The 27,706-nt window shown below is 40.6% G+C and overlaps 3 protein-coding genes across 6 annotated transcripts in view; 2 read left to right on the top strand and 1 right to left on the bottom strand.

Moving 5' to 3' along the window:
* Positions 1-27,706, top strand: part of PTCD2 (pentatricopeptide repeat domain 2) — a 302,620-nt gene that overhangs the window by 242,467 nt on the left and 32,447 nt on the right. The window lies entirely within an intron of this gene.
* MRPS27 (mitochondrial ribosomal protein S27) overlaps positions 1-27,706 on the bottom strand; it is a 103,887-nt gene that overhangs the window by 75,456 nt on the left and 725 nt on the right. For 2 of the 4 annotated variants that reach the window (XM_061393305.1, XM_061393303.1), the window contains exons 2-3: positions 16,956-17,033; positions 1,434-1,504 (exon numbers count right to left, since the gene is read on the bottom strand). In XM_061393305.1, the coding sequence (XP_061249289.1) occupies positions 1,434-1,504; positions 16,956-17,033 (149 nt within the window). The remainder of the gene's footprint in view (positions 1-1,433; positions 1,505-16,955; positions 17,034-27,706) is intronic. The other 2 variants (XM_061393304.1, XM_061393306.1) reach the window with 1 other exon arrangement.
* On the top strand, positions 18,072-18,455 carry LOC133233476 (histone H4). Its single transcript, XM_061393312.1, has one exon. It carries the CDS (start codon positions 18,135-18,137, stop codon positions 18,444-18,446), a length of 312 nt encoding a protein of 103 aa, XP_061249296.1. The 5' UTR covers positions 18,072-18,134; the 3' UTR covers positions 18,447-18,455.

Raw genomic sequence — 27,706 nt, 5'->3', positions numbered from 1 at the left:
AATTGTACTCTAAAGACTCAGAGGCAAAAAGGATGAAGTAGGAAATAATGGATGTAGTGAATAAAGTTAAGACTTCAGGAGGATGGAGAGGAGAGTAAAGAGGAGAGACTTCTGAATCCTCTTTGGAGGACTTACTAGATTTTATTTAGAAATCTTATTAAGGAGCGGATAAAATATAGTTCAAACACAGGACCCGAGACTGAAAACTAGCTCTCCTGATTGCATGCTGTGTGGCATAAACAGATGACACAGTCTCTCTGGATCCTGGTTGCTTGTCTGCATAAACAGAATAAAGGCACCTGTGCTGAAGAGTATGAAGCTCCAACCAGAAAATGTACGTGAAAGCTCTTCTGTGAAAGCTCTTTAAACTCTCAAGTGCAGCCTAAACAAACACCAGGCATTACGGCCAGAGATTTCATCCATCACATAAGGGATGAACCACTGGTCTTTCAGCTCCTCTCCAACATGAAAATTACTAGGTTATGATCAAGCTAAACAGTTTGCCCACTAAAAGGAAAGTATCAAGGAGCAGAAAAAAGCACTGAGACTAAAAGGGATGATGGTTTCTTTATTTTTCCTCTCATCAATTTAACAATCTTTTCAATTTTATGGTGTCATTAATTTCTACAAATAGTTTTCACAACTAAGATCTCAATTTAGCATCACATAAGCCTTGTGAGGAAGATACTACTGTCTCCATACTGAATGAAATTGAGAGAGGCCACAGTTGCCCCATGTCACAAAGGAAATTCATGAAGACAAGATCAGGTCGATTTCTGGGAGGCAACAGAAGAGAACTCTAATGCCACAGAGATCTGGGTTTCAAGCCCAATTTTTCTACCTATGAACTATGTAAAATTGGGAGAGTCATCATTCTGAGCCTTACATGCAAAATGGAGACAACAATGCTTATCTTACATGGCTGCTATGAGAATAGTGAGACGATGTTAAGAAACTAGTAAACAGCTGGCATAGAAGCTCATCAGTAATGGTCAATGGATCAATTTCTATTCTTGATTCCTAGCCTAAGATTATTCTCCCATCTAATGCTCTGTAGCAGCCTAAAGTTAAAGTCTTTTACAGACTTTCTCAACTACCAAATTTACTTCCAATATTAACAAGTGAATACTACCACTTTGAAAAGTATATCAACTTTGAAAAAAATGATGGTATCATATCGTATCCTGGAAAAATTAAGTTAAATAAACAACACTGATCACTGACATCAGAGTCTGGTAAATTTATTATCTTTTGTTCCTGTCAAAGAAATTTACTACTTCATCATAAAATATCTATTAGTAATTATAAAAACATAAGATACTCTGGAAAAATATTTCCTATAAAAGATGGTCTTTATTTACACAGCCTCATATATATAAACAGTCTTTCTTGCTTTCTTTCTCTTTCTTCCTTGAAAATATAAGTTTTCTTACCCGTGATATTGTTAAAGAACTAACAGGCAGCTTTCTCTCATACGTTTTATCCATCAAAGATGCTAGATCAGCTGTGAAGACAAAGAAGCAAAAAGAACCTTGTTAACTATACATATTTCTAAAGAAAAATCTAACAAATGCAGCTCCTGCCAGATGGCTGTCAACATTATGAAGTCAGTATTAAAAGGGATGCTCTTTTTAAAAATTATTCTTAATAAATAAAGAGAATAGAGAAATATTAGTATAATTTTTTTTAAAATATTTACTTGATTGGAGAAAGGATTGTTTTAAAAACCCCAGCATGGATTTAGCTTTTAAAAAATGGACCCGTAAAATATCTCTGGAAGAAGACACAAGAAAGTGTTATTATTGACAGACTCCAATGAAAGGAATTAGACGGTAGTGGCCAAGAAAAGGAGATTCTTCACTGCTTACACATTCGTTCCTTCTGTATTTTGAACCAGATAAATAAACTGATATTCAGTTCAGTTCAGTTGCTCAGTCGTGTCCAACTCTTTGCAACCCCATGAATTGCAGCATGCCAGGCCTCCCTGTCTATCACCAACTCCCGGAGTTCACTCAAACTCATGTCCATCGAGATGGTGATGCCATCCATCTATCTCATCCTCTGTCGTCCCCTTCTCCTCTTGCCCCCAATCCCTCCCAGCATCAGAGTCTTTTCCAATGAGTCAACTCTTTGCATGAGGTGGCCAAAGTATTAGAGTTTCAGCTTTAGCACCAGTCCTTCCAATGAACACCCAGGGCTGATCTCCTTTCAAATGGACTGGCTGGATCTCCTAACAGTCCAAGGGACTCTCAAGAGTCTTCTCCAACACCACAGTTCAAAAGCATCAATTCTTCAGCACTCAGCTTTCTTCACAGTCCAACTCTTACATTCATACAAGACCACTGGAAAGACCAGAGCCTTGACTAGACGGACCTTTGTTGGCAAAGTAATGTCTCTGCTTTTGAATATGCTATCTAGATTGGTCATAACTTTCCTTCCAAGGAGTAAGCGTCTTTTAATTTCATGGCTGCAATCACCATCTGCAGTGATTTTGAAGCCAAAAAAAATAAACTCTGACACCATTTCCACTGTTTCCCCATCTATTTCCCATGAAGTGATGGGACCAGATGCCATGACCTTAGTTTTCTGAATGTTGAGCTTTAAGTCAACTTTTTCACTCTCCTCTTTCACTTTCATCAACTGTTCAAAAATGTTTTCAGTTGGAACTTATGAAATGACTTTTACACATCCCCTGGACAAATCAGACGGCAAGGCACTCTGGCTACAATAAGTGATTTTCAGCCTCAACTATTCCTATTCTGGTTCCTTTTACCAGAACATCCATACACACACTTGGTATTCCTGAGATTACACTGTTATCTCAGAGTCTAAAAAGGTCTAGAATAACAGGCAACATACTCTCCAAAATAATTATTTCATGCCTTCTCACTGCTTCTAGAACTTAACAGTGTGTGTGCTCCTTGCCCTTCTCCTCTCTCTCTCAGCTCACGGCTTGTGTCTTATTTCCCTCAGTATAAAACAGAAGCAATCATGGGAACCCTATGCTATCAGGCCTACCAGGCTACCAGCATCTGTATCCACAGACTCTGCCTCAACTCTTCTTTTCCTAAACAAAGGATGTAGTTCACTAAACAAACAAAAACCAAAAACGGCAAAAACTTCCTGTGACCTCCTCTTGTCTCCTCTCCAGCTCCTTCTCTGCTCTGCTTCCAAGGAGTCTTCCCCAATACAAGTGTCACCACTTCCCTAGTTCCATCCTCTCTTGAACCCACTCAAATCAGGCTTTGGTTTCCTCACTCTACTGACACCAAAGTTCACCTCCGCTTTGTTAAATCCAGTGGTTAATTCTCATCCTCATCTTACCTGACCTTTCTCTAACAACAGTTGACCATTCTATCCTTCATGAAACGTTCTCTTTCTCTTTCTTGGGTTCCTTTGCAGGTACTCTTCTTGACTTGTTGATGCTGACGTGCCCTGAGGAGCAGACTCTACACCATCTGCTCGCTCCATGGGAATCTCATTCTCTCCCTCCCCATAGCTTTAATCATCATCTACAGACTACTGACTGTACACGTATGTGCCTACCCTGACTTCTGCCTGTAACTCCAGACTTTTACTTCCAGCTGCATAGGTGACATTTCCTGTGGTATCTCAACACTGCTTGTCTTCTGAATCCTCCAACCTTCCACTCCAAACCTGCTTCCTCCAAACCTTTCCCATCTCAGAAATGGCCGCATGTTAACTGGCTGACTCAGGCCAAAAACTAAGGCACCACTGTTGATTCCATTCTTTTTCATTCTCTGTAACCACGTACCAGCAAATCATATAAGTGTTAGATCTGAAAGTTATATGTTTCTCCATTAACACAGCTAACCTCTCACCTCCTGACTAGTCACCTGAACTACTGTCCCCACACCTACAACCCCATCTTTACACGGCAGTCTGACTGAGCCTCTTAAAAGATAAGTCGGATCCTGTTATTTTCTTGTCTCAGCCAGCCAACAGTTTCCTATGACACTTGGAATAAAATTCAGAGGGGCTTCCCTGATGGTCCAGAGGCTAAGAGTCCATGCCGCCAATGGAGGGGGCCTGGGTTCAATCCCTGGTCAGGGAAATAGATCCCACATGCTGCAACTAAGTTTACCAGCTACAGCCAAAGATCCCACATGCTGCAACCAAAAAGATCCCAAGTGAGGCAAATGGACCTGTCACAGCCAAACAAATGCATATTGAAACAAAATAATAAAAAAAAATCCAGAATATTTTCTGTGATCTACAAATGCCCACACACACTGGTCTATGTTTGTTGTTGTTTTTTTCTGTCTTTTATACTTAGAAGTAAAAACCATGAAGGCTAGGACTTACAATTCACTGACATATTCTCAGTTCCTGCAAGAGTTCTATAAAAGGCAGTCAGTATATTTAAGTAAATAAATAAAAGGTATAAAGCAAGGCAGTAAGAAAGGGAGGAAAGAAAGAGAGGAAGAAAACAGAAGCAGAGTTACCCCTTGGCACTCTCATGGACTGGTTTCAGCTCCCACTGCAGATGCCACAACGTGCGGATGCTCAAGTCCCGCAGCTGGCTCTCTGCATCTGAGGATCCACCCACCTGCATCGTGTAAAGCTGTACTGAAAACAATCCACGTACAAGTGAACCTGCACAGGTCAAACCCATGTTGTTCACGAGCCAACTCTAAAAGTTGGAGTTCCAAGTATTTTTTTTTCTCCCTGGTGAAAGAAATTAATATTAAGCAAAAAGGCAACAGGGAATCAATCAAATGCTAAGTATCTGTTGAAGACCTATTGCTGTGCACTTAACCAGTATTTTTCTCTTTTCTTTCCCTGGGGTAATGCTCTCAATGACTCTAGATATTAGGGGAAAGGAACTCTGCAAAACCACTAAAACCTGATATGATGTAAAAGTTACTAATTTTTCTTATGACTATCTTAAAGGGGTTGAAACCATGTGATTTAAAAATTTTAAAACACAAATACACACATACAAAGAAGTCCCTAAAACCTCTTCACACTAATATTGTTATAGTTATAACTAATATTGTTATATTATACTATACTATATTATATTGTATATTAGTTATAACTAATATTGTTAAATCTAACTGTTCACAGAATGACATTAAACAGCACTCCCAAGACACCAAATCTTTATGATCTCTTCATAATCAAGGCTCTTATGTCGAGATGATAGGCAATATAAAGAATCAACTCCCTTTACTCAAAATTTAAATTTTAACCAAAAAAATGCAGGCTTTGGATCTACTGGCCGAATTGAAATGACCTCCATTTCTTCGTGGGTTTCATATAATGCACAGTATACAGCTAAACATTTGGACAGAGGTGGCTTCAGTAGTGTAGAGTCAAGATTCCACTTTAATCTTTTACACCAAGATAGCTTCAGTCAAGTGAAATCAACTGGGGCCTCAAAAAAGGCAACAGCTGTAGAGCCAGTATCTGATGAATAATATCTGCATACTGTAAGTCAGAGAAAGGTTTACTGCTAAATATAATATGCACCAACCACCTCACATGATAGCAGAGGCGTGACGGATGGAGCAGAAAACTGCACGGAGCAGGGACGGCCACAAAAGCCAGGGCAGCTGCGGCCTGCAGCGGGCCACACCACAGGCTTCTGGACGGCGGGCTCGACAGTCACAGCCACACGTCACAGTTCAGCGAGGGGCCAGCAGATGCCCAGGTTTTATTCAAAGGGATGTGCCAAAGAAGATGCCTTCTTGCCTGTCACTCAGCTCCTTAGGAACACACACTGCAGTGGACAGTTGAGGTCAACAAAGACTCTAAAGAAAAATGGGTCTGAAATTTGAATCCTTCATTTAACAAAACTTAAAGCTGTACAGACAATGTGGAAATATGTCTAGAAAATGAAATTTATGTTAGTATAAAACTGTTGTTTTTGTTTGAAGAAAAAAAATCCCTGATAGTCTAAGGACATAAAGGATTTTATTGAGGACCCCCACACTATTTGAAGTATAATCCTGGTTAAGGATTTGAAACCCTGAGAGGCTTTAAGACTTTAAAATGTCAGATTCCTAGGCTTCACACCCAGAAGGCGACTCTAATTCCATAGATTTGAGATGAGACCATGCAAACACAAATTTTTAAACAAAAGCCCCAGGAGATTGTGAGGTAGCCTGGCAAGCACTTGAGTAAATTAGTTTGAGAACTACCATGGAGGGAACACAAGACAAGTCTTGGATGTTGCTGCTAAGTTTGAAGATGATGGTATTAAACTGAATTCCATCTCAGCAATAAGGTGGACTGAAGAGCTTTAAAAAAATTCTCCCTACTATAAAAACAAAACATCTAAATAAAATGTTAAAAAAAAAACTGTTAAATATATGACTGAGCTTTCAAGAAGATAAATCTAATCATCAGAGGCTAAAGGCAAGACGGAAGCACAAGCCTCGTGTGTTTAAGGGACTACTGAGGGAGGCAGTCATCTGAACATTTGCTGACCCCACTGACACACAGCTGTGGTTTCAATGACTTTCAGGTCACGGACAGAACCAAGGCCTTTGTAAGGTGGGAAGCTGTTTCACAGATCATTGGGTAAAGCCTGGACTGCCTAGGGTTACACCAGCAGAGAAGGTGAAGTGGAAAGTAACAGACCCTGCAAAGGGAAGCAGCGAGGATGCCGTCCCCTGAGGATTCTAGGCCACACGGTCAGCCTCACACCTGAGGCCCTAATCCACACTTCCCATGCCATATGAGACACACCAACTTGAGAACTGAGGTTTAAGGGGTTTAGAGAGTTGATTTTACTACATAAAATCATAGGAAATACATACTAATCTACGATAACAAACAATACCAGCAGTTTCCTGGGAAGGTGGGCAGGAAGAGCAGGAGAGGGCTACAGAGGAGGAGGAGAGACGTGGGGCTGGGCGACAGGCGTGCTGCTCCTCCTGACCCGTGATGAGCTCAGGGACAGACGCACACACACATATGTCAAAGCTTGTCAAAATGCACACTGTGAGTATGTGTGGTATAGTCTATGTAAATAACATGTTGACAAAATTGTAAAAAAGAAATTCAGCAAGTTAAAGAGCAGATTAGATACAAGTAAGGTGAGAATTACCAACCTGAAAGATCTAAAAGGAATTACAAGACAGAAGAAGACTGCAGCAGAGATTAATAAAAACGAAAAGTATAAAAAGGGCATTAAGAGATATAGAAAACAGAATATGCTCTGCTGATAGTCACTCAGTTGTGTCTGATTTGTGACCCCATGGACTGCAGCCTGCCAGGCTCCTCTGTCCATGGGGATTCTCTAGGCAAGAATACTGGAGTGGGTTGCCATGCCCTCCTCCAGGGGATCTTCCCAACCCAGAGATCAAACCCGGGTCTCCCACATTACAGGCAGCTTCTTTACCATATGAGCCACCAGGGAAGCCCAGGAAGGGAATACTGAATACTGAATACTAATAATAATAATAATTACTGAATAATAATACTGAAGTGGGTAGCCTATCCTTTCTCCAGGGGATCTTCCTGACCCAGGAATCAAACCGGGGTCTCCTGCATTGCAGGCAGATTCTTTAAGCTGAGCTACCAGGGAAGCCCAGAAAATAGAATAGTAAGGTCTAAAATACATGAACTTGAATTTCCAGAAGACATTGTTAATAAAGAGAATGGGGAGAGTTGGTACATGATGAGCTAATAGCCAAGTGTTTTTTAGAACTGATAGAAATCACCTATTCTCAGATTCAGGAAACAAAAAAAAATCTCAAGTCAATTAAGCAAAATTAAACCCACACCATGATACATTACACTTAAACTGAAGAATAAGAAGCCAGAAGGTAAAGAAAAGCAACTATACCAACAGGTGCTTTCTCACTAGAAACAAGAGAAAACAGTAGAACAACATGCTGGGAGTAAATACAATCAAAAGAGAATTGCACATCCAACAAAACTATCTTTTAAGTTTAATGGAAAAATAAAGACATTTTAAAACAAAAACTGAATTTATTAGCAACACGTATCACTAAAGAAGATTTTTACAAGTTGTGTTTTTTAGAAGACGTGTTTTTGGAAGACGGAAAATGATCCTTTAAAAAAGACTTGAGATGCTATAAAGAATGCTAGGTAAATAAAATTGATTCGGTCTGAGGGAAATTGTTTAAAATAATAACGTCTTATGTGTTTACATGTTTTAAAGGACAAAACTTTAATATTAGTAACATATGGTTGGGGGTTATGTGATGGGACTAAAGGACAGCAGAGTGTGATTAACCCTAGAATTTAAGGTAAATATGTACCCTGGAAGTTATGAAGCAATCATCTAAAAGATGTAGAGTTAGAATGGTAAAATCTACCATTCTAAAAGAGTAGAAATAGAGGATATAATTTTTGGAGGGGGAAAATGCAAAAAACAAAAATACCACAACTAATTGAAGAGAAGATAGGAAAAAAAAGAACAAAGATGGGACAAATCACAAAACATGGCAGAAATAAATCCAAATAAACCACTGATCATAAAATGACAATGTAAATGCACTAAACTTTCCAATTACAAACATGACAATTGTCAGATCAGTTTTAAAAACACATAATCCAGCTATATAAATCATATGAACACATGAAGAGTTAAAAATATCTGTATGAAAAATGTACTAGGCAAAAAAGTAGCCAAAAGAAAGCTGGTGCAGCTATATTAATATCAGACACAACAGATTTAAAGTAAAAAGCTTTTCTTTTTCAGGTTAGATGGTCATTACATAATGATCAAAAATCCATTTTTTCAGGAAGATAATTTTAACCTGGTGTACATCAAAGTAACACAGCTTCAAATTTTATAAAATTCTGAGAAAGAAAATGATAATCTTTTTAATGATCATAAAATTTATAGTAGCGATGTGCTAGGAAAGAAGCCTCTTATAAAGCAGGGTAGTTTCTGGGTCAAAGTTGGATGAGGAAGGTCTCTGAAGGAAAGATGGATCCTCTATTGAACTCTGGGAGATTTAGATGAGAAATTATTAGATGGTTTCAGTTTTTCATGATTTCTGTGTTAACTGTACATCAATGTTAACCATTCAGTCAATGTTAAGCTCTTTCTGGATGTAGGACCATCTGCATACCTTATCTAATTTATATAATTCTTAAAGAACTAGATACAAGTTATTATTTTATTTCCTAAAAGAAGTGATCTGGAAAGCACAGGCTGAAACTGTTTTTGTTTCCCACATTTAAAAAAGAAAAATAGGGAGAGATAACCAATACCATGTATGGAAATAATAGAAGGGATTAGGAAAAATTAACCTAGGAACCATTCTGAATATAAATATTTAGATTTTCTTCTATTTGTCTGTCACCAGAAGCTATAAAACAATAACAGAAAAAATGTGAAGGCAAGCTTTGTACACACATATACTAAGACTAAAGGAAGATGATGTACACAGGCCAGACCCACCTCTAGAACTGTCAACAGACAGTCATTATGAAATCTAGTGAATGAATATATGTCACAGATATGCGAACAGGAAAGCAGGCCTCAGAAAATCTCCATCAAGCTCCAAGAGCAGGATTTGGAAAACTACTGCAACAAGCCAAAAAGCTCCACAGCTGAAATGACACAGCAAAACTAAACCTCAGCTAATGAGAGAAGTGTCTAGATAATGTGAGAGATGGGTCGCAGTGCTTGGTTTCAACTTGATTCTGCTCCCCTACCTTCCTGCCAAAAACAAAAAACAAAAAACCAGAAACAAAAAGGCAGTAACTAACACTAAAAGGTATCCCTTACTTAATAATTACTTATCAAATGAAAATATCAGAAATAAAATATTTAATTCAGTAGGGCTCAAGAAGCAATTCAGTTCAAGTCACCTAGGCCCTTGCCCCTGGCAGGGTGAGCGAACAAACATCTCATGGAACCCAGGGACTTCCCCCAGGAGACCCTCAGCATGATTTGTCCTGAATCCTATTTACTGCAAGCCCCAGTCTGTAATTCAACAGCTGCTAACTGGCTGATGTTGCTAACTTTCACTCTATACCTCCCCAGTAGATCTGCATAGCTAATGAAATTTCAGAGACAAAGTACAGAAGCAGTCTAAAACAGAAATCTTCTGATCTGAGTTGTAAAGTTCAAGAACTCCCAGGACTTTACAGAGCCTAATTGAAGAACTAAGGCTCTTTCAATAAAAAATATCAACTGCAATGGATTAAAGTGTCTGGAATACGTAAGTCCATGAATTCATGCTATTAAAAAGAATTAAAACCCTCATTGACAACCTTTGGAGGATGGTAGGTGGTCAATCTGGAGAAGGCAACAGCACCCCACTCCAGTACTTTTGCCTGGAAAATCCCCTGGATGGAGGAGCCTGGTAGGCTGCAGTCCCTGGGGTCGCCAAGAGTCCGACACGACTGAGCAACTTCACTTTCACTTTTCACTTTCATGCATTGAAGAAGGAAATGGCAACCCACTCCAGTGTTCTTGCCTGGAGAATCCCAGGGATGGGGAAGCCTGGTGGGCTGCCGTCTATGGGGTCACACAGAGTCGGACACAACTGAAGTGACTTAGCAGCAGCAGCAGGTGGTCAATTAATTATTTCCAAAGCTGTCTCTTCCATACAAACTATAACTCAGGATAACTAAACTGCTGATGAAAAGAAATTCTTTAACAAAAATTTTCTGGGTAATAAATGAGGACAAAATTACAGAAATAAAATAGCAACATTTTGCAGCTTCTAATGAAATAGATCTAAGCAATGCTCACAAATGGCCTTTAACATTAACATGACACCCAAATGCTGTGTGTCTCCTGACAACAGTAAATGACACTTCTTATGAAGTACTCATGTCAAAAGAAAAAACAAAAATACAAAAAATCTGATCAAGCTTTTCTCTCAATTGCCAGTTTTATAAGGATGGTAAAGGAACATATTAAATACCACCATAAGGATGAAAACGGCAAATCTAGAATATGGGAAACTACAAAAGACTCATTTTCTTCAAGAAATAAACGAAGAGAAACCTACAGATTAAAATCATGTCAACATATTGCAATGTATGGACCTTATCTGAAATCCATTTCAACAAACTATAAATTAAAAAGAAGTGTATAAGACATTTGAGGAAATGTGAAATTGAGCAAATATTTAATAATGTTAAGGAATTACTAATTTTTAGTAATGGTATGAGTGATAGTATAGTTATATATGTATATTTTAAATCCTACCTATTTTTATATCAAAATAAGTATAAAATGATCAGATAACAAGAATTTATGAAAAAGTAATCTGGTGAGGTAGTAGGGGCTTCATGAAACAAGACTGGCAGGGAATTGATAACCACGATTCTGGGTGACAGACCCTGGGGGTTCATTATATACTATTCTCTCTACCTCTGCATGTTTCCATTAAAAGACTTAAAAAGAGGTAAGATAAGGGGAGAAACATAACCAGCTGCATTGCCTGGACCTTATGTGCATAATCATTAAAAAATGTATCAGTATTAAGGAAACTTGAACACTGACTTGATATTTCATATTTAAATGATTATTAATACTATAGGTGTTACAACAGTATTAGAAATATCTTTTTGAGGTATGTACTGAAAAAGTATGGGTAAAATGATATATTGTCTGAGATCTGTCTCAAAATCATCCAAAAGATCAGGATGGGGGAATAAGCAGATGTATAGATGAAGTAAAGACTAGCCATGCGGTAGTAACTGTTGAATAAAAGTGATGGGTAAAGAAGATTGCTTATACCATTCACTCTACCTCTGTATGTTTTACATTTTCTACCATAAAACATTTTAAAAAGTAATAATAACCTATGGCATTCATTAGAAGTCAGAATAATGGTTTGAAGAGGGGAATGGGAACCACAGTAAGGGCTTCCGGAGCGGTAGGAATGTTCTTTTACACAAGTTTGTTCACTTTGTGATAATTCATCAATCTGTACATTACAATTCGTGCACTTTTCAATATATAATATACTACAATCAAAAAATATTTTTTAAAAGTAAGAGATCCACTGCTTCAGTGCAAGAGAAGACAGTCAGGCAGAGTTGCAAATAACTACAGCAATCACTAAGAAATCTACTTCTGAGCAGAAAGACAAAAGAATACTATATATGTGCGTACTAAGTCGCTTAAGTCACGTACTACTCTGTAAGATCCTATGGATTGTAACGTGCCAGGCTCCTCTGTCCAAGGGTTTCTCTAGGCAAGACTACTGCAGTTGGTTGCCTACTCTTCTCCAGAATAATGTATAACCCTAAGCGAATGTTGGATCTGGTCTCGTTTTCCTCAACTCCAAGGGAAATAGCAGCTGCCTCAGCCTGCTGTTGAGTGCCTGTGAAGTGCTTAGCACAGAGCCCGGCACAAAGACTGCAGTGACGAAAAGGTGCCTTCCGACTCGTGTCAGAGGACCCGGCCTGCACTCATGGCCTGCCTGCCCCCAGATTACGTATACTGCACTCCTGGCTTTAATCTAGACCTCCGCAATAATAAATTACTCTCAGACGGGAAACTGGACAGATCCCCATCATCCCTCATTCAAAGTTCTAACACAAAACCATTAATGAGACTGAACAGAGGCACCGCAGCTGCACAGTGATTCGAGAGCATCCAGGTCTCCTCCGCCAGTATTTGTGGAAGCAAAATCACTTAAGATGAGGGAAGCCAAAGCCCCACACCCACACATCTTCGCTCCCGGCAGCGCGATCCACTGCACCCCACTCCATGCCCTCCAATGGGGACGCGCGGAGTAAAAGCCTCATATCGCCCCCTGCGCCTTCCCCCAATCAGCGAGCCCGCACCAGAACACAGCGCCCAATCAGAGCGCTCCACATGCCAAAGGCAGCCCTCCACGCACGTCCAAAAGGAAACGCTTCCCAAAGGGCAGTGCCCGAACACCGGGCTCCACTGGCTTCTGGGGTCTCCGGAGGAGTCACACTGCCACCTACTGTCCGATCATGGGAATGCAGTCCCAGGTGTACCGCCTGATTCTCAGGGCCACAGCCTAGCCAGAAGGCTCAAATACAGAATTTGGAAGCTTCCCTGGTGGCTCAGTGGTGAAAAATCCGCCTGCCAGTTCAGGACACACGGGTTCAATCCCAGATTAGGGAAGACCCCACAAGCTGCGGAGCAACTATGCCCCTGCGCCACAACTACTGAGCCTGTGCTATAGAGCCCTGGAGCCCCGCCTACCCGCGACCACTGAAGCCTGTGCGTCCTAGTGCCCAGGCTCTGTAGCAAGAGCCATCACAATGAGAAGCCTGCACACCTGCTCCACCAACCAGAGTGCCCCCCGCCCCACTCCCGCAACTAGAGAAAAGCCTAAGCAGCAAGGAAGACCCAGCACAGCCAAAAATAAATTAAAAAAAAAAGAATTAAGGAAAACGTGCAGTGATACCACACATGAATGCAAGTTTTAATAATATTGTTACACAGTAGGAAGAAAATATTGTCTTAGCCTCTTTTCTTCCAAGCAGTTTGAGTTTCCAAACCTCATCTCACCTCACACCCCAAATTATTCCTTTCACATATTTCTGCAGCAGCTACTATATGTCAGAGTATGATCTGGAGCAGGCATTATCATCATCCCTAATTGATAGGTACAGGAACCCAGTTAAGAGACATAGGTTCTGAAAGCTGGCAGAGATGGGAAAAACACCCAGACATTTTCACTTCAAGTGCACACTCTTGACCACATCACACAAGGTACAAAGTGCTGTAAGATACAGGATGAGGAAAAAATCACTTCTGACTTGATAGGGCCCCGGGATGTACAGAAAGGATTATTGGCAGGATAGTATTCAGGAAATGGTGGCTGGTATGTACTGCTTTTCTAAGTACATTAATCTTAACAGAGGAGACAGTTACCTCCTGTTATGCTTATTCTTTGGCAAAGAGCATCTGCTCACTCAAGAATCTATGACAATATTTCCTAGGTTTGTCTCTGAATAACAGAGCTGATCCATACCAAAGCACCAAATATAATGGCTGTTTCCTAATTTTCCCTTCATACCTAGGAAAGTGTTAATAATAGCTTTTATGCAATTCTTCATCTTCATTTCTGTACTTCCACAGCACTTTTCATATAATTCATATATGGCACATCAGAATAAGCTTTGCAATATAATTAACTGAGCCCATGTTGCTTTCATCATTAGAATAGTGGTTCCCAAAAGAGTACCAAAAGGCCCTCAAGGACATTTCAGAATACACAGTGGTATTTTTTCTTTCTTGACCGTCAGAATGACTGTAGGACATTACTGGTAGAAGGGGCTTCCCTGGTGAATCGGCGGTAAAGAATCCGCCTGCAATGCGGGAGACCCGGGTTCGATCCCTGGGTTGGGAAGATCCCCTGGAGAAGGGAATAGCTAAGCACTCCAGTATTCTGGACTGGAGAATTCCATGGACTGTACAGTACATGGGGTCGCAGAGAGTCAGACATGACTCAGCACCTTTCACTTTCACTTTTCACTGGGTAGAAGTCAGAAATGGTAACAGGCAGTACCAACACTGACAGCCACAACAAACACTGGCCCTGCTGGGGCAGCATGTTCAGTATAGAAGGAAGATACAAACACAGATGACAGGAAGGCAAGGAAGAGCTCTGCAGAGAGATGAACTGAGGTTTCAGAACGAACTCATGATTTGTAAAAATACGTACGTGTAAGCTCATATACATATACGAGAATACACGTATGTTTACGTGGGTATGTGTACACATTTTTCCTAGCTCTGTCCACTAAATGGGCAAAGCCGCAAAAATTCCACAGTGGCAAGGGGACGCCTAGTGCACAGACCTTGGTTTCTAATACCATTCCCCAGTAAAAGGAACCAGCGCTCTTTGGAGAAATTCAGTTGGCCCTTGAACAAAACAGGTTTGAACTGTGCAGGTTCACTTACACATGAATTTCTTTCACTAAACGTGTACTATAGGATTACACGCATGATCCACAGTTGGTTGAATCCATAGATGGAAACTTGGCTTGGAAGAAACCACTTATAGGGAGGACCACCTAGAAGCTATATGAGGATTTTTGTGCTGAGGGCGGGTGCCCTTCACCCCCATTGTTTAAGGGTTAATTGAAACTGATTTCAGGGTTACAGCAGGAAAGGTACAAGATGGAACACTGGGAGCCAGCTTGAAAGGGATGCTATTAGCCAAATTTGAGACAGTTTAGGAGAATCTGACTAACAAAATGATCGTAAGGATGGTAATGAATCATTAAAAGAAAAAAAGCAATTTACAAGATTATATTGATAATAAACAGAGAAAGAGCAAGAAGTGGGAGAAAAGGAAGGCCTCCTGTTTACAGTAAATACTGAGTACTAATTAGTAAATGTGGAATTATTAATGAATTTGGAAAACCATCATGATAAAGACTGATTCTGCAGATGAAATAAAGTCAGGATGCATGGTAACTAACTATATGATAAAAATTGCCGAGGTCCAGCCCCGGCTGATCCAGGGTATTCCAAGGGGAGACGGCGTTGGCGACTATTTAAATATTCATCGAAGATATAAAGAGTAATAGAATGAGGATAACTCAGTAGGAAAATTCAGTGGAGAAAAGAGGCGGAGTAGCTTGGTTTAAGCGGAAAATCAATATAACCTGTGACACCAGGTTAGCTCTGACCACGGAAGCCGCAGGCGCCCTCTAGAATAGCGGAAGGTGCCCCACCTTAGACACCTTCTTGAGTGGGTCTTAGAAGCCCAGGCAAATAAATGGTCGCAGAGGACCTCCGCGCTCCAGAGGGAAACTTCAGCCAGAAATTGAAAAGAAAGAATGACATGGGGAGACCAAGCTTTGGTGAGCAAGGCCCGTAGCTTTATTTTCAACAGGGGTTTTTATACCCTAAGTTACACATAGAGGATAATAGGGGATGCAAAGTCAGCAGTCTTTGATCCTTATCAAAACCAGGGTTTCTTTCCTGCAAATTTATCGTATACAAATGGTTTGGGTGATTTACATCATCTTCTGGCCAGAAGGCCTATTAACATTTTATGACTCTTGACAAAGGTTTGTCAACGGTAAGACTTATTTTCTCTAAGAGTAATTATTTTAAGGTTTGGCGCCATCCTCCGGAGGTGTTAGATAAAGTTACATTCCTACAGGGCAGAGGTGCAGTGGGTTTACAACAAAGGAAAGAATTTATTACCTTAAGGGTCTAAAGTTGCTAACACCAAGACCACTACTTATTTTTTCTACATACCAACTATATTAATTAATACACATTCAAGGATACAGTACAGGGGATGTGGAAACTTGGCAGCAAGCATTGGCTCATCAATGAAATCTTTTACTAGTTTTATTCTGACAGTTTCTCTCTCAGAGGCTCTAAGCTATTTGAATATCTTAAGCTTCCCGTGCCTCTCTAGGCTGGGAGACTATAAACAATCGTATGCATAGCTGTAGGAGTCCGGGTAAACTTGTCAGGCAAGTTAGAGAGCTATCTGAGGGGTTTAGATTTAAACACTCCTAATGCCCAGGAACTTTATTAATTGGAGCTGTAAGTTAACTCTTGGTCAGAGAGAGCGAGATGGTGGTGGGGGACAGCCCCTAGTAAAGTCAGAGGTGAGAGCACAAAGCAATTAAGTAGGCAGACTCTGGTTTTTGGGGGGTAGATGCTCAAGAATATCCAGGGGGACTCCTGAGGCTCGATCCCACCTTTGCGTACGCCAAGCCTCCTTCCTCATGACCTTTGTCATGAGTGGAGTGCCTCTTGCCGGCTCCCGGCATCAAATGAACAGAAAACAAGACAAAATAATGTTTACATAATCCAGAGAGACTGTCAAGGCAAAAATGAAAGAGAAATTTGCAAGAAAGAAAAAATAATTCTGCCACATGTGAAACAATAGTCTAATTCTTTTTAAGACTTAAAATATGCTTATTTGATTGGATTATTATTAAAGCATTTCACATATATCTCAAGAATATATAGTAACAAACATGGAGTGATTGGAAACGACATATATAATAGCATGGTGAGTACCTACCCAGGTGACAATCTTCTTTTTCTCTTGCTTCCCATTTGCGGCTGTCCTCATATGCTGCAGAAAGTAGGTATCTTTTACCTGAGGAAAAACACAATTACATCAACAGGCATGGTTTCAATACATGTTCAATTTATACATCTGTTTTTATTAAGGGTATCTTTGCCACATTTTCCATTTACTAGACTATTTAAAGATATGCTATGAAACTGTAACCAATATTGCACAGGTTTACAATTCAGTTCATGACAACATGCATTCAACCTCTCACAGGAAGAAAATGGAGAAAACCTGTTCAAATTTCTAACATTACTAGTAAAACTGCTGCTAATTTTGTTCCTAATACTTTAGACCTAGGAGCCATTTGTTTCCACTGACAAAGAGCCTAGATAAGCTTTAAAATTCCTTCTTAGAACCCAAAATACTTGCTGAATGGTTGCTTAACTCATTAAACGACTGTTTATCATCATTAGTTAGTCCTAAAAGTTTCCATCTGACTTGGATCAGCACATTTACCCTTATTTCACATACAGCAAAGAGTACCGAGCACCCAGTGGGTAAATAAGGAGTCTAACCAGCCAGATCTGGGGTGACCCACGAGATGACGCCTGTCCAACGACCGGCACACAACAGTGCTCAGTACACAAGAGCTCAAGGAAGAAATGAGAAAGAAGGAACGACAACTGAAAATGAAACTTATTATCCTTCAAAGACACAATCAACAAAGTGAAAGGGTAACTCAGAACAGGAGGAAAATATCTGCACATCATTTATCTGATTAGAGACTTTTACCCAGAATCTCAGGTTCCTCAGAAACCTCTATGCAGGTCAAGAAGCAACAGTTAGAAATGGACATGGAACAAAGGACTGGTTCCAAATAAGGAAAGGAGTACATCAAGGCTGTATATTATCACTCTGCTTATTTAACTTTTATGCAAAGTACATCATGCAAAATGCCAGACTGGATGAAGCACAAGCTGGAATTAAGACTGCCAGGAGATATCAATAACCTCAGATATGCAGATGACATCACACTTATGGCAGAAACTGAAAAGGAACTAAAGAGCTTCTTGATGAAGGTAAAAGAGGAGAGTGAAAAAACTTGGTTAAAACTCAACCTTCAAAAAGTGAAGATCGGTTACGAGCTTGCTTAATACGATTGTCGTCTCTTTCTTGTTGAAAATGTCTGGCAGGGGCAAAGGAGGGAAAGGGCTAGGTAAGGGAGGTGCCAAGCGTCACCGGAAGGTCTTACGGGACAACATCCAGGGCATTACGAAGCCCGCAATTCGCCGTCTTGCCCGCCGTGGTGGTGTCAAGCGCATCTCAGGGCTCATCTACGAGGAGACCCGTGGAGTGCTCAAAGTGTTCTTGGAAAATGTGATCCGCGATGCAGTGACGTACACGGAGCACGCCAAGCGCAAGACGGTCACGGCCATGGATGTGGTGTACGCTCTGAAACGCCAGGGCCGCACCCTCTACGGCTTCGGTGGCTGAGCTCTGCCTGCGGCTTATCGTCAGATTCCAAAAGGCCCTTTTTAGGGCCAAAAAAAAAAAAACAAAAAGTGAAGATCATGGTATCCTGTCCCATCACTTCATGGCAAACAGATGGGGAAACAATGGAAAGAGTGACAGACTTAATTCTCTTGGGCTCCAAAATCACTCCAGATGGTGACTGCAGCCATGAAATTAAGACACTTGCTCCTTGCAAGGAAAGCATATTCAAAAGCAGAGACATTACTTTGCTGATAAAGATCCATCTGGTCAAGGCTATGGTTTGTCTAGTACTCATGTATGGATGTGAGAGTTGGACCATAAAGAAGGCTCAACACTGAAGAATTGACGCTTTTGAACTGAAGTGTTAGAGAATACTCTTGAGAGTCCTCTGGACTGCAAGGAGATCAAAACAGTCAATCCGAAAGGAGATCAGTCCTGAATATTCATTGGAAAGACTGATGCTGAAGCTCCAATACTTTGGCCACCTAATGTGAAGAACTGACCCGCTGGGAAAGATTGAAGGCAGGAGGAGAAGGGGACGCCAGAGGATGAGATGGTTGGATGGCATCACCGACTCGAAGGACATGAGTTTGAGCAAGCTCCAGGAGATGGTGAAGGACAGGTAAGCCTGGCATGCTGCAGTCCATGGGGTCATAAACAGCTGGACACGACTGAGTGACTGAACAACAAATAAGGGGGGAAAAAAAAACTCTTACAACTTAAAATTTAAAAAGACAACTCAACAGAAGAATGGGCAAAGGATCTGAACAAACATTTCTAAAACATACACACACATATAAATAGCACACACATAAATATATGGCCAATAAGTATATGGAAAGATGTTTAATATCATTTCCCATTAAGGAAATGCAAAATATACTGAAATACAACTACACATCCACTTAGGATGGCTATGATCAAAAAGGCAGATGACAACAGCTGTTGATAAGGATGTAATCTGGCTCATACACTGCTGGTATGAATGTGAAATGGTGCAGCCACACTGGAAAAGTTTGGCAGTTCTGCAAAATGTTACCATGGAGTTACTAGGTAACCCAACAATTCCAGTCCTACATATATACCTAAGAGAAATGAAATCACGGATCCACACAAAAAATTGTACACAACATTATTCATAATAGCCAAAGGGAAAGATGCAAATATCCATCAATTTATGAATGGATAAACAAAATGTGGTATATTCTTATGAAAGGAATATTATTCAGCAATAAAAAGAAGTACTGATACATGCTACATGGATGAACCTTGAAAATATTATGCTAAGGAAAAAGAAGCCTGTCACCAAAGATTACATATTACAATATTCCATCCATATGCAATGTCCGCAATAGGGAAATCTATAGAGACAGAGGTGTATTGGTTGCCTAGATCTGGAGGGTAGAGGAGCAGGAAAACCTGGGGGAAATGGGGTATGACTGCTAATGAGTACGGGGTTTTTTCTTCAGGTGATGAAAATCTCCTAAATTGATCGTGGTGACAGCTGCTGCACAACCCTGTGTATGTAACAAAAAACTAAGCAAGCATTAAATTGACCACGTTAGATGAATGTGAACTAAATCTAAATAAAGCTGTTTAAAAAAATTGAAAAGGAATGAATGGCAGACAGCTCCCTGAAGGTCACAACAGACCATAACCAAACACAGCTAGAAGGCATGGGAGCTGATCACACACACCATTAGGATGCTACTGTTATTCTCTATCCATTTCCCAACTAAAACAAATATAAACACACCTGTGTGTGTTTATACCCAAACCAGCACCTCCCTTGTCTTCAGCAGGGAGTCTAGTCAGACTTTACTAGAATAATACGTGTAAATTTGAGGTCTAAAGCTTAAGCAATGATGCAATAATATTAAAAGCTCCCAAAGATTGCCTCAAAAGGGAATAAAGATATATATATATATTTTTTTTAATTTTAATTGGAGGCTAATTACTTTACAATATTGTATTGGTTTTGCCATACATCAACATGATCCGCCACGGGTGTACACGTGTTCCCACTCCTGAAGCCCCCTCCCACCTCCCTCCCAGTACCATCCCTTTGGGTCATCCCAGTGCACCAGCCCCGAGCATCCTGTATCATGCATCAAACCTGGACTGGCGATTCGTTTCTTATGTGATTTTATACATGTTTCAATGCCATTCTCCCAAATCAAAAGATATTTTTTAAAAATAGCAACTATAAATGACTAGATGCTTGGAACTTAGAATACATTTTTCACAGAAACGATGTTCTAAATTGTCAGTTACATTCCTGTGTCTGTCAAGAAGGATGAATAAAATCCAATGCCACTGATGCATTGCATTAGGTGTGCAGCTGTACAGCAGGTCAGGAGTGAGCAGACCAGACCCTGTAGTTTTAAGTGAAGGAGTTGGCTGGGTGACATTTAAGGTCTCTGCATGTTCTAACAATCTGATACAGAGCCAAAACACACAATTCAGATAACCCATTCATAATTTACGACAGCATTTCTATGCAAATTGAATTTCAATTTCTAAAACCAGGTAGATCACTCCCTTCTGTGGGAAACAAGTACAGCCCTTTTCTCTCCATGAGCATAAGCTGAAGAGGGGACAAACGTGTTAAGATGCTTCAGCCACGTCTGACTCTTTTGTGACCCTACGGACTGTAGCCCTCCAAGCTCCTCTGTCCAAGGCATTCTCCAGGCAAGAATACTGTAGTGGGTTGCCATGCCCTCCTCCAAGGGATCTTCCAGACCCAGGGATCGAACCCACGTCTCTTATGTCTCCTGCATTGGCAGGCGGATTCTTTGCCACTACAGCCGCCTAGGAAGCCCAGTTCAGTCAGCTCAGTTGTGTCCGACACAAGTCGTGTCCGACTCTTTGTGACCCTATAGACTGCAGCATGCCAGGCTTCCCTGTCTTTCACCAACTCTCAGAGTTGACTCAAACTCATGTCCATTGAATCAGTGATGCCATCCAACCATCTCATCCTTTGTCATTCCCTTCTCCTCCCACCTTCAATTTTTCCCAGCATCAGGGTCTTTTCAAATGAGTCAGTTCTTCGAATTAGGTGGCCAAAGTATTGGGAGTTTCAGCTTCGACATCAGTCCTTCCAATGAATATTCAGGACTGATCTCCTTTAGAATGGACTGGTTGGATCTCCTTGCAGTCCAAGGGACTCTCAAGAGTCTTCTCCAACACCACAGTTCCAAAGCATCAATTCTTCTGTGCTAAGCTTTCTTTATAGTCCAACTCTCACACCCATACATGACTACTGGAAAAACCACAGCTTTGACTAGACAGACCTTTGTTGGCAAAGCAATGTCTCTGCTTTTGAATATGCTATGTTGGCCATAACTTTTCTTCCGAGGAGCAAGTGTCTTTTAATTTCACGGCTGCAGTCACCATCTGCAGTGATTTTGGAGCCCAAAAAAATAGTCTCTCACTGTTTCCCCATCTATTTGCCATGAAGTGATGGGACCGGATGCCATGATCTTAGTTTTTTTAATGTTCAGTTTTAAGCCAACTTCACTCTCCTCTTTCACTTTCATCAAGAGGCTCTTTAGTTCTTCTTTGCTTTCTGCCATAAGGGTGGTGATATCTGCATATCAGAGGTTATTGATATTTCTCCAAGCAATCTTGATTCCAGCTGGTGCTTCATCCAGCCCAGCGTTTCTCATGATGTACTCCACATATAGGTTAAATAAGAAGGGTGACAATATACAGCCTTGATGTACTCTTTTCCTGATTTGGAACCAGTCTGTTGTTCCATGTCCGGTTCTAACTGTTGGTTCTTGACCTGCATACAGATTTCTCAGGAGGCAGGTAAGGTGGTCTTGTATTCCCATCTCTTTAAGAATTTTCCACAGTTTTCTGTGATCCACACAGTCAAAGGCTTTGGCATAGTCAATAAAGCAGATGTTTTTCTGGAACTCTCTTGTTTTTTTCAATGGTCCAACGGATGTTGGCAATTTGATCTCTGGTTCCTCTGCCTTTTCCAAATCCGGTCTGAACATTTGGAAGTTCACGGTTCATGTACTGTTGAAGCCTGGCTTGGAGAATTTTGAGCATTACTTTACTAGCTTGTAAGACGAGTTAATTGTGTGGTCGTTTGAATATTCTTTGACATTGCCTTTCTTTGGGATTGGAATGAAAACTGACCTTTTCCACTCCTGTGGCCACTGCTGAGTGTTCCAGATTTGCTGGCATATTGAGTGCAGCACTTTCACAGCATCATCTTTTAGGATTTGAAATAGCTCAATTGGAATTCTATCACCTCCACTAGCTTTGTTCGTAGTGATGCTTCCTAAGGCCCACTTGACTTCACATTCCTGGATGTCTGGCTCTAGGTGAGTAATCACACCATCATGATTATCTGTGTTGTGAAGATCTTTTTTGTGTAGTTCTGTGTATTCTTGCCACCTCTTCTTAATATCTTCTGCTTCTGTTAGGTCCATACCATTTCTGTCCTTTATTGTGCCCATCTCTGCATGAAGATACCCTTGGTATCTTAGAGATACCAAGGTATCTCTAATTTTCTTGAAGAGATCTCTAGTCTTTCCCATTGTATTGTTTTCCTCTATTTCTTTGCATTGATCACTGAGGAAGACTTTCTTATCTCTCCTTGCTATTCTTTGGAATTCTGCATTCAAATGGGTATATCTTTCTTTCTCCTTTGCCTTTCGCTTCTCTTCTTTTCACAGCTATTTGTAAGGCATTAAATTGAAGTTTAACAGATTTAAACTGAAGAAAGTAGGGAAAGACCACTAGACCATTCAGGTATGACCTGAATCAAATCCCTTACGATTTTACGTATTTTACAAATAGATTCAAGGGATTAGATCTGTTAGACAGAGTACCTGAATAACTATGGATAGAGGTTCATGACATTGCACAGGAGGCAGTGATCAAGAACATCCCCAAGAAAAAGAAATGCAAAAAGGCAAAATGGTTGTCTGAGGAGGTCTTACAATAGCTGTGAAAAGAAGAGAGGCCAAAGAAAGCCCAAGGAGGGGACTGTTAAGCTATATATTCCAGGACACCAATAACTTATATATTCTCTACTTGTTATTACATTTTCTTACTTATTCTCCATTTCTTCTCCTAACATATGTTTTATTCTAGTGTAAGACATCAATCCTCCTTATTCTAAAGTGAGAAAAAATAGTTATCTAGAATTATGTTCATGATTTTGGTACTGGGAGACATAAAGCAGGGAGATGATGGTGGGGAAAGACAGGAGTCCCAGAATGTCTTGTGTGGTTTTTCAAGGGGATCACGTGACTGAAAACAAAATAAATTAGAACTAGTAAATTTACAAAAGATAAGCCCACTAACTTTCAAATATATGAACTTTAACTGTTTGCTTACCATCCCTGGTAACTCAGATGGTAAAGAATCCACCTGCAATGTGGGAGACCTGGGTTTGATCCCTGGATTGGGAAGATGCCCTGGAGGAGGGTATGGCAACCCACTCCAGTATTCTTGTCTAAGCGACTAAGCACACACCATTTTCTATCTCCATTGAGGATAGAATGAAAGGAAATGGGTATAAGGATAAAGAATTTAAACTTGGCAAGTGGAAAATTTTCCTAATAGAAACCAATGGCAAACACAGTAATGAGTTATCCAGTGTTGTAGGCAGAATGTCTCCCCCAAAAATGTCCATGTCCTAATCCCCAGAACCTGTGAATGTTAGGGTACATGGCAAAGGGGGATTAAGGTGACAGATGGAATTAAGATTGCTTCTCAGGTGGCTCAGCAGTAAAGAATCCGCCTGCAATGCAGCAGATGAGAGAATTAAATCCCCAGATCAGGAAGATGCCCTGGAGAAGGAAAAAGCAAGCTCTTTCCAGTATTCTTGCTTGGGAAATTCCACAGACAGAGGAGCCTGGTGGGTTGCAGTCCATGGGGTCACAAAAGAGTTGGACATGACTTAGTAACTAAACAACAACAACATGGAATTAAGATCAGCACATCAGCTGATCTTAAAGTGAGGAGACTGTCCAGGGTTACATAGGTGGACTCAATGTTTTTGTTTTTTTAGCCATACCTCGGGGCATGTGGGATCTTAGTTCCCCAACCAGGGATTGAACCTGTGCCCCCTGCACTGAAAGCACAGAGTCTTAACCACTAGATGGCCAAGAAGTCCCCAGGTGGATTCAAAGTAATCACAGGTCCTTAAAAAGTAGAAGAGGGAGACACTTTGTTAGTGTGGTACATGAAAGGCAGAATGATATGAGAAGGACCCGACTTGCCACTGCTCACTTTGAAGACGTTTGAGTAAGGGGCCATCAGCCAAGGAATGAAGGTGGTCTCCAGAATATGGGAAAGGCTAGAAAAACAGATTCACCCCTAAAGACTCCTGAAGGGAATACATCCCTTTCAAAACCTTGATTGATTTTAGCACAGTAAGACTCTGTACCAGACTTCTGACATACAGAACAGTAAGTCTATATTGTTTTAAGTAAATCTATGTTGTTTTAAGCCACCAAATTTGTGGTGATTTGTTACAGCAACAATAGTAAATAACTACACCTTAAGACAGACATTGGAGAAGGCAATGGCACCCCACTCCAGTACTCTTGCCTGGAAAATCCCATGGATGGAGGAGCCTGGTGGGCTGCAGTCCATGGGGTGGCTAAGAATCAGACACATCTGAGCGACTTCACTTTCACTTCTCACTTTCATGCATTGGAGAAGGAAATGGCAACCCACTCCAGTGTTCTTGCCTGGAGAATCCCAGAGACGGGGGAGCCTGGTGGGCTGCCATCTATGGGGTCACACAGAGTCAGACATGACTGACGCGACTTAGCAGCAGCAAGACAGACATTCGACTTTCTGTAAACCTTTTAAATCAGGATATCCATCTTTCTAAGACAGTTGGTAGTTGAGAGGTCTGTATATTAACATTAAAACCAGAAAGAATTTCCATGAAGTCAGGAAGAATGATGAGTGGACAATGAAACTGGAAAATCTAGATCAGCTTCTCCAACTTTAATGTGCATATGAATCTCGATTAAATGAAGATTCTGATTCAGCACACCTGGGGTGGGAACAGACCCTCAGACAACACTGAAGTAGCAATCGGATAGGATGTTATCAGCCTCACAAGTTTAGCTCTCTCAGACCATTTAACCCCACTCTAACTATGCCACCCAAGCAGATAAACCCATCTTGAACACGCTTACCCTTTAGGCAGTCAACTTTTAGAGCAACAATATTCAAAGATAACTATCCACTGAAAAATGAATATTTCCTCTACTTAATTCTGCCCCCAAAGACCAGGATTTTGGAGCTTAGTAAATACTTATTTATAAAAAACTTGTTTTTTGTATAGTTAATTTGGCTTTTGGTAAAATGTCTCCAAACATGTTTTCCATCCAAAGGGAAGTAGTGTGATTGTGAACACAGATAGGCTTTAGAGTCACAAAATCTAAATGTGAATCCTAGCCTTCCATAAATATTATGAAAATCTGGACAAGTTACACCAGGCCTCTTAGCAGTTTTCTTCATATGTAAAACGGGGAAATACTGTATCATAATCTAAACAAGGACGTATACAATAGTAAGTGCTTCGCCTAATGTCCACTCTGTAGTAAGTGCCCGGTAACTTGCCTTCTCTAGCCTCTTCTTATACTGAAACCCCTTTTTTTGGTTCACCTCAATAAATCTTGCTTCCATCCTGTTGATTATTTTAATTGCCTTTATTTATCTGTTGTAAGGAGAACAGATGGAAGTTCCAATGTATTCCAAATACCGATTTGTCATGAGTGTGTATGAATTTTTTCCTCTTTTATCCTGTAATGGTTTAAGATGTTTTGACGACTTAAAGCAAAGCTCCTTATCAGCATTCTCAAACCCCCCGAGGTCAATACTGTACTATTTTATTTGGGGGCTACATTTTATTTTGGGGCTTCCCTGGTGGCTCAGTGGTAAAGAATCAGCCTGCCAATGCAGGAGATGCGAGTTTGATCCCTAGGTTGAAAAGATCTCCTGGAGAAGGAAATGGCAACTCGTTCCATTTTTTTTTCCCTGGGAAATCCCATTGACAGAAGAACCTGGTAGGCTACAGTCCATAGGGTCGCAAAAGAGATGGACACAACTTACTGACCAAACAGTAACATCTTATATTACTTGCCTTATAGCCTCCAGTTCCTGATTTCAAGATTCCTTTCATCTGTGGTCTAACCCAGTGCCTGTGCAATGTAACTTTCTGCAATAAAGGAGCTAGCCACGACAGTGGCCACTAGCCACAGGTGCCTACTGAGCACTTAAAATATAGCTAATGTTGGGCTTCCTTTGTACCTACTCCAGTATTCTTGCCTGGAGAATCCCATGGACAGAGGACCCTGGCAGGCTACAGTCCGTTGGGTTGCAAGTCAGACATGACTTAGCGACAAAACCACCACCACCAATGTGACTAAGGAACAGAATTTTTAAATTTAAACTAATTGAAATAGCCACTTACAGCTCATGGCCACGACAGAGGGACAGCACAGGTATAACCGATTACAAGTTCACTGTTTCAATCTTAGGTCAAATCAGTAACTGGAAATTCTCTCAATTCACCTTTATTTAATGCCCATTCCCTGGTTACAATGACTGGTCCCAAATATTCCAAGCAATTATGATACTTTCCCTGATTAACAATACAAGGTCTTGTTTAAATTGAAAAGCATTTAGTAACAACCCTAAGTAAACACACTAGTAAACAGCTACAACCCTAATGCTTACTGAGGTGCCAAGTACTGGGCAGACTACTTTAATGTGTGGCAAGAAACATTTTCATTAGCTAGGTCAACCAGCTAATCCTCAGAAAACTTCTGGTGGCCAATGATAAGGTTTCACGTTGATATTTAAAGATGTGTGGAGAAAAACTATGTGTTTCTTTTGAATAGGGGCTAGAGGAGGTACGTTAAAAAGAGTTGGTAACAGGCATGGGAAAAACCAATGGTGATTACTGTAGCCGAATCACATAACCAGTTACACCTGTCAGGATTTAGCTTCTGTAAATTAAAAAAGTTTTTCCCAATGTCTTCATCAGCAGGTCCTTTAGCGTCATTCACGCAGGTATCAAAGTATTTCAAAACTATTAGCATTTACTATTTGAATGGAAAACTTCGGCGAAGAAAGGTCAAACAAATTGCGCCCGAGGTCATCAGGTAAACTGAGATTAATAATGAGAAATTCATCCACCTAGTGAAAACCAGGGTCTGGCCACGCGTCAGGTGTTGAGAAAGTTGATGCTGCTGCTGCTGCTGCTGCTGCTG

This window comes from Bos javanicus, chromosome 20 (assembly GCF_032452875.1).
Source record: "Bos javanicus breed banteng chromosome 20, ARS-OSU_banteng_1.0, whole genome shotgun sequence".
Taxonomy (NCBI): domain Eukaryota; kingdom Metazoa; phylum Chordata; class Mammalia; order Artiodactyla; family Bovidae; genus Bos; species Bos javanicus.
This window is presented reverse-complemented; position numbering and strand designations above follow the sequence as displayed.

What these genes read in the sequence shown, in the direction of transcription:
- LOC133233476 (XM_061393312.1), top strand. Translation starts at nt 18,135, where the DNA reads ATGTCTGGCAGGGGCAAAGGAGGGAAAGGGCTAGGTAAGGGAGGTGCC.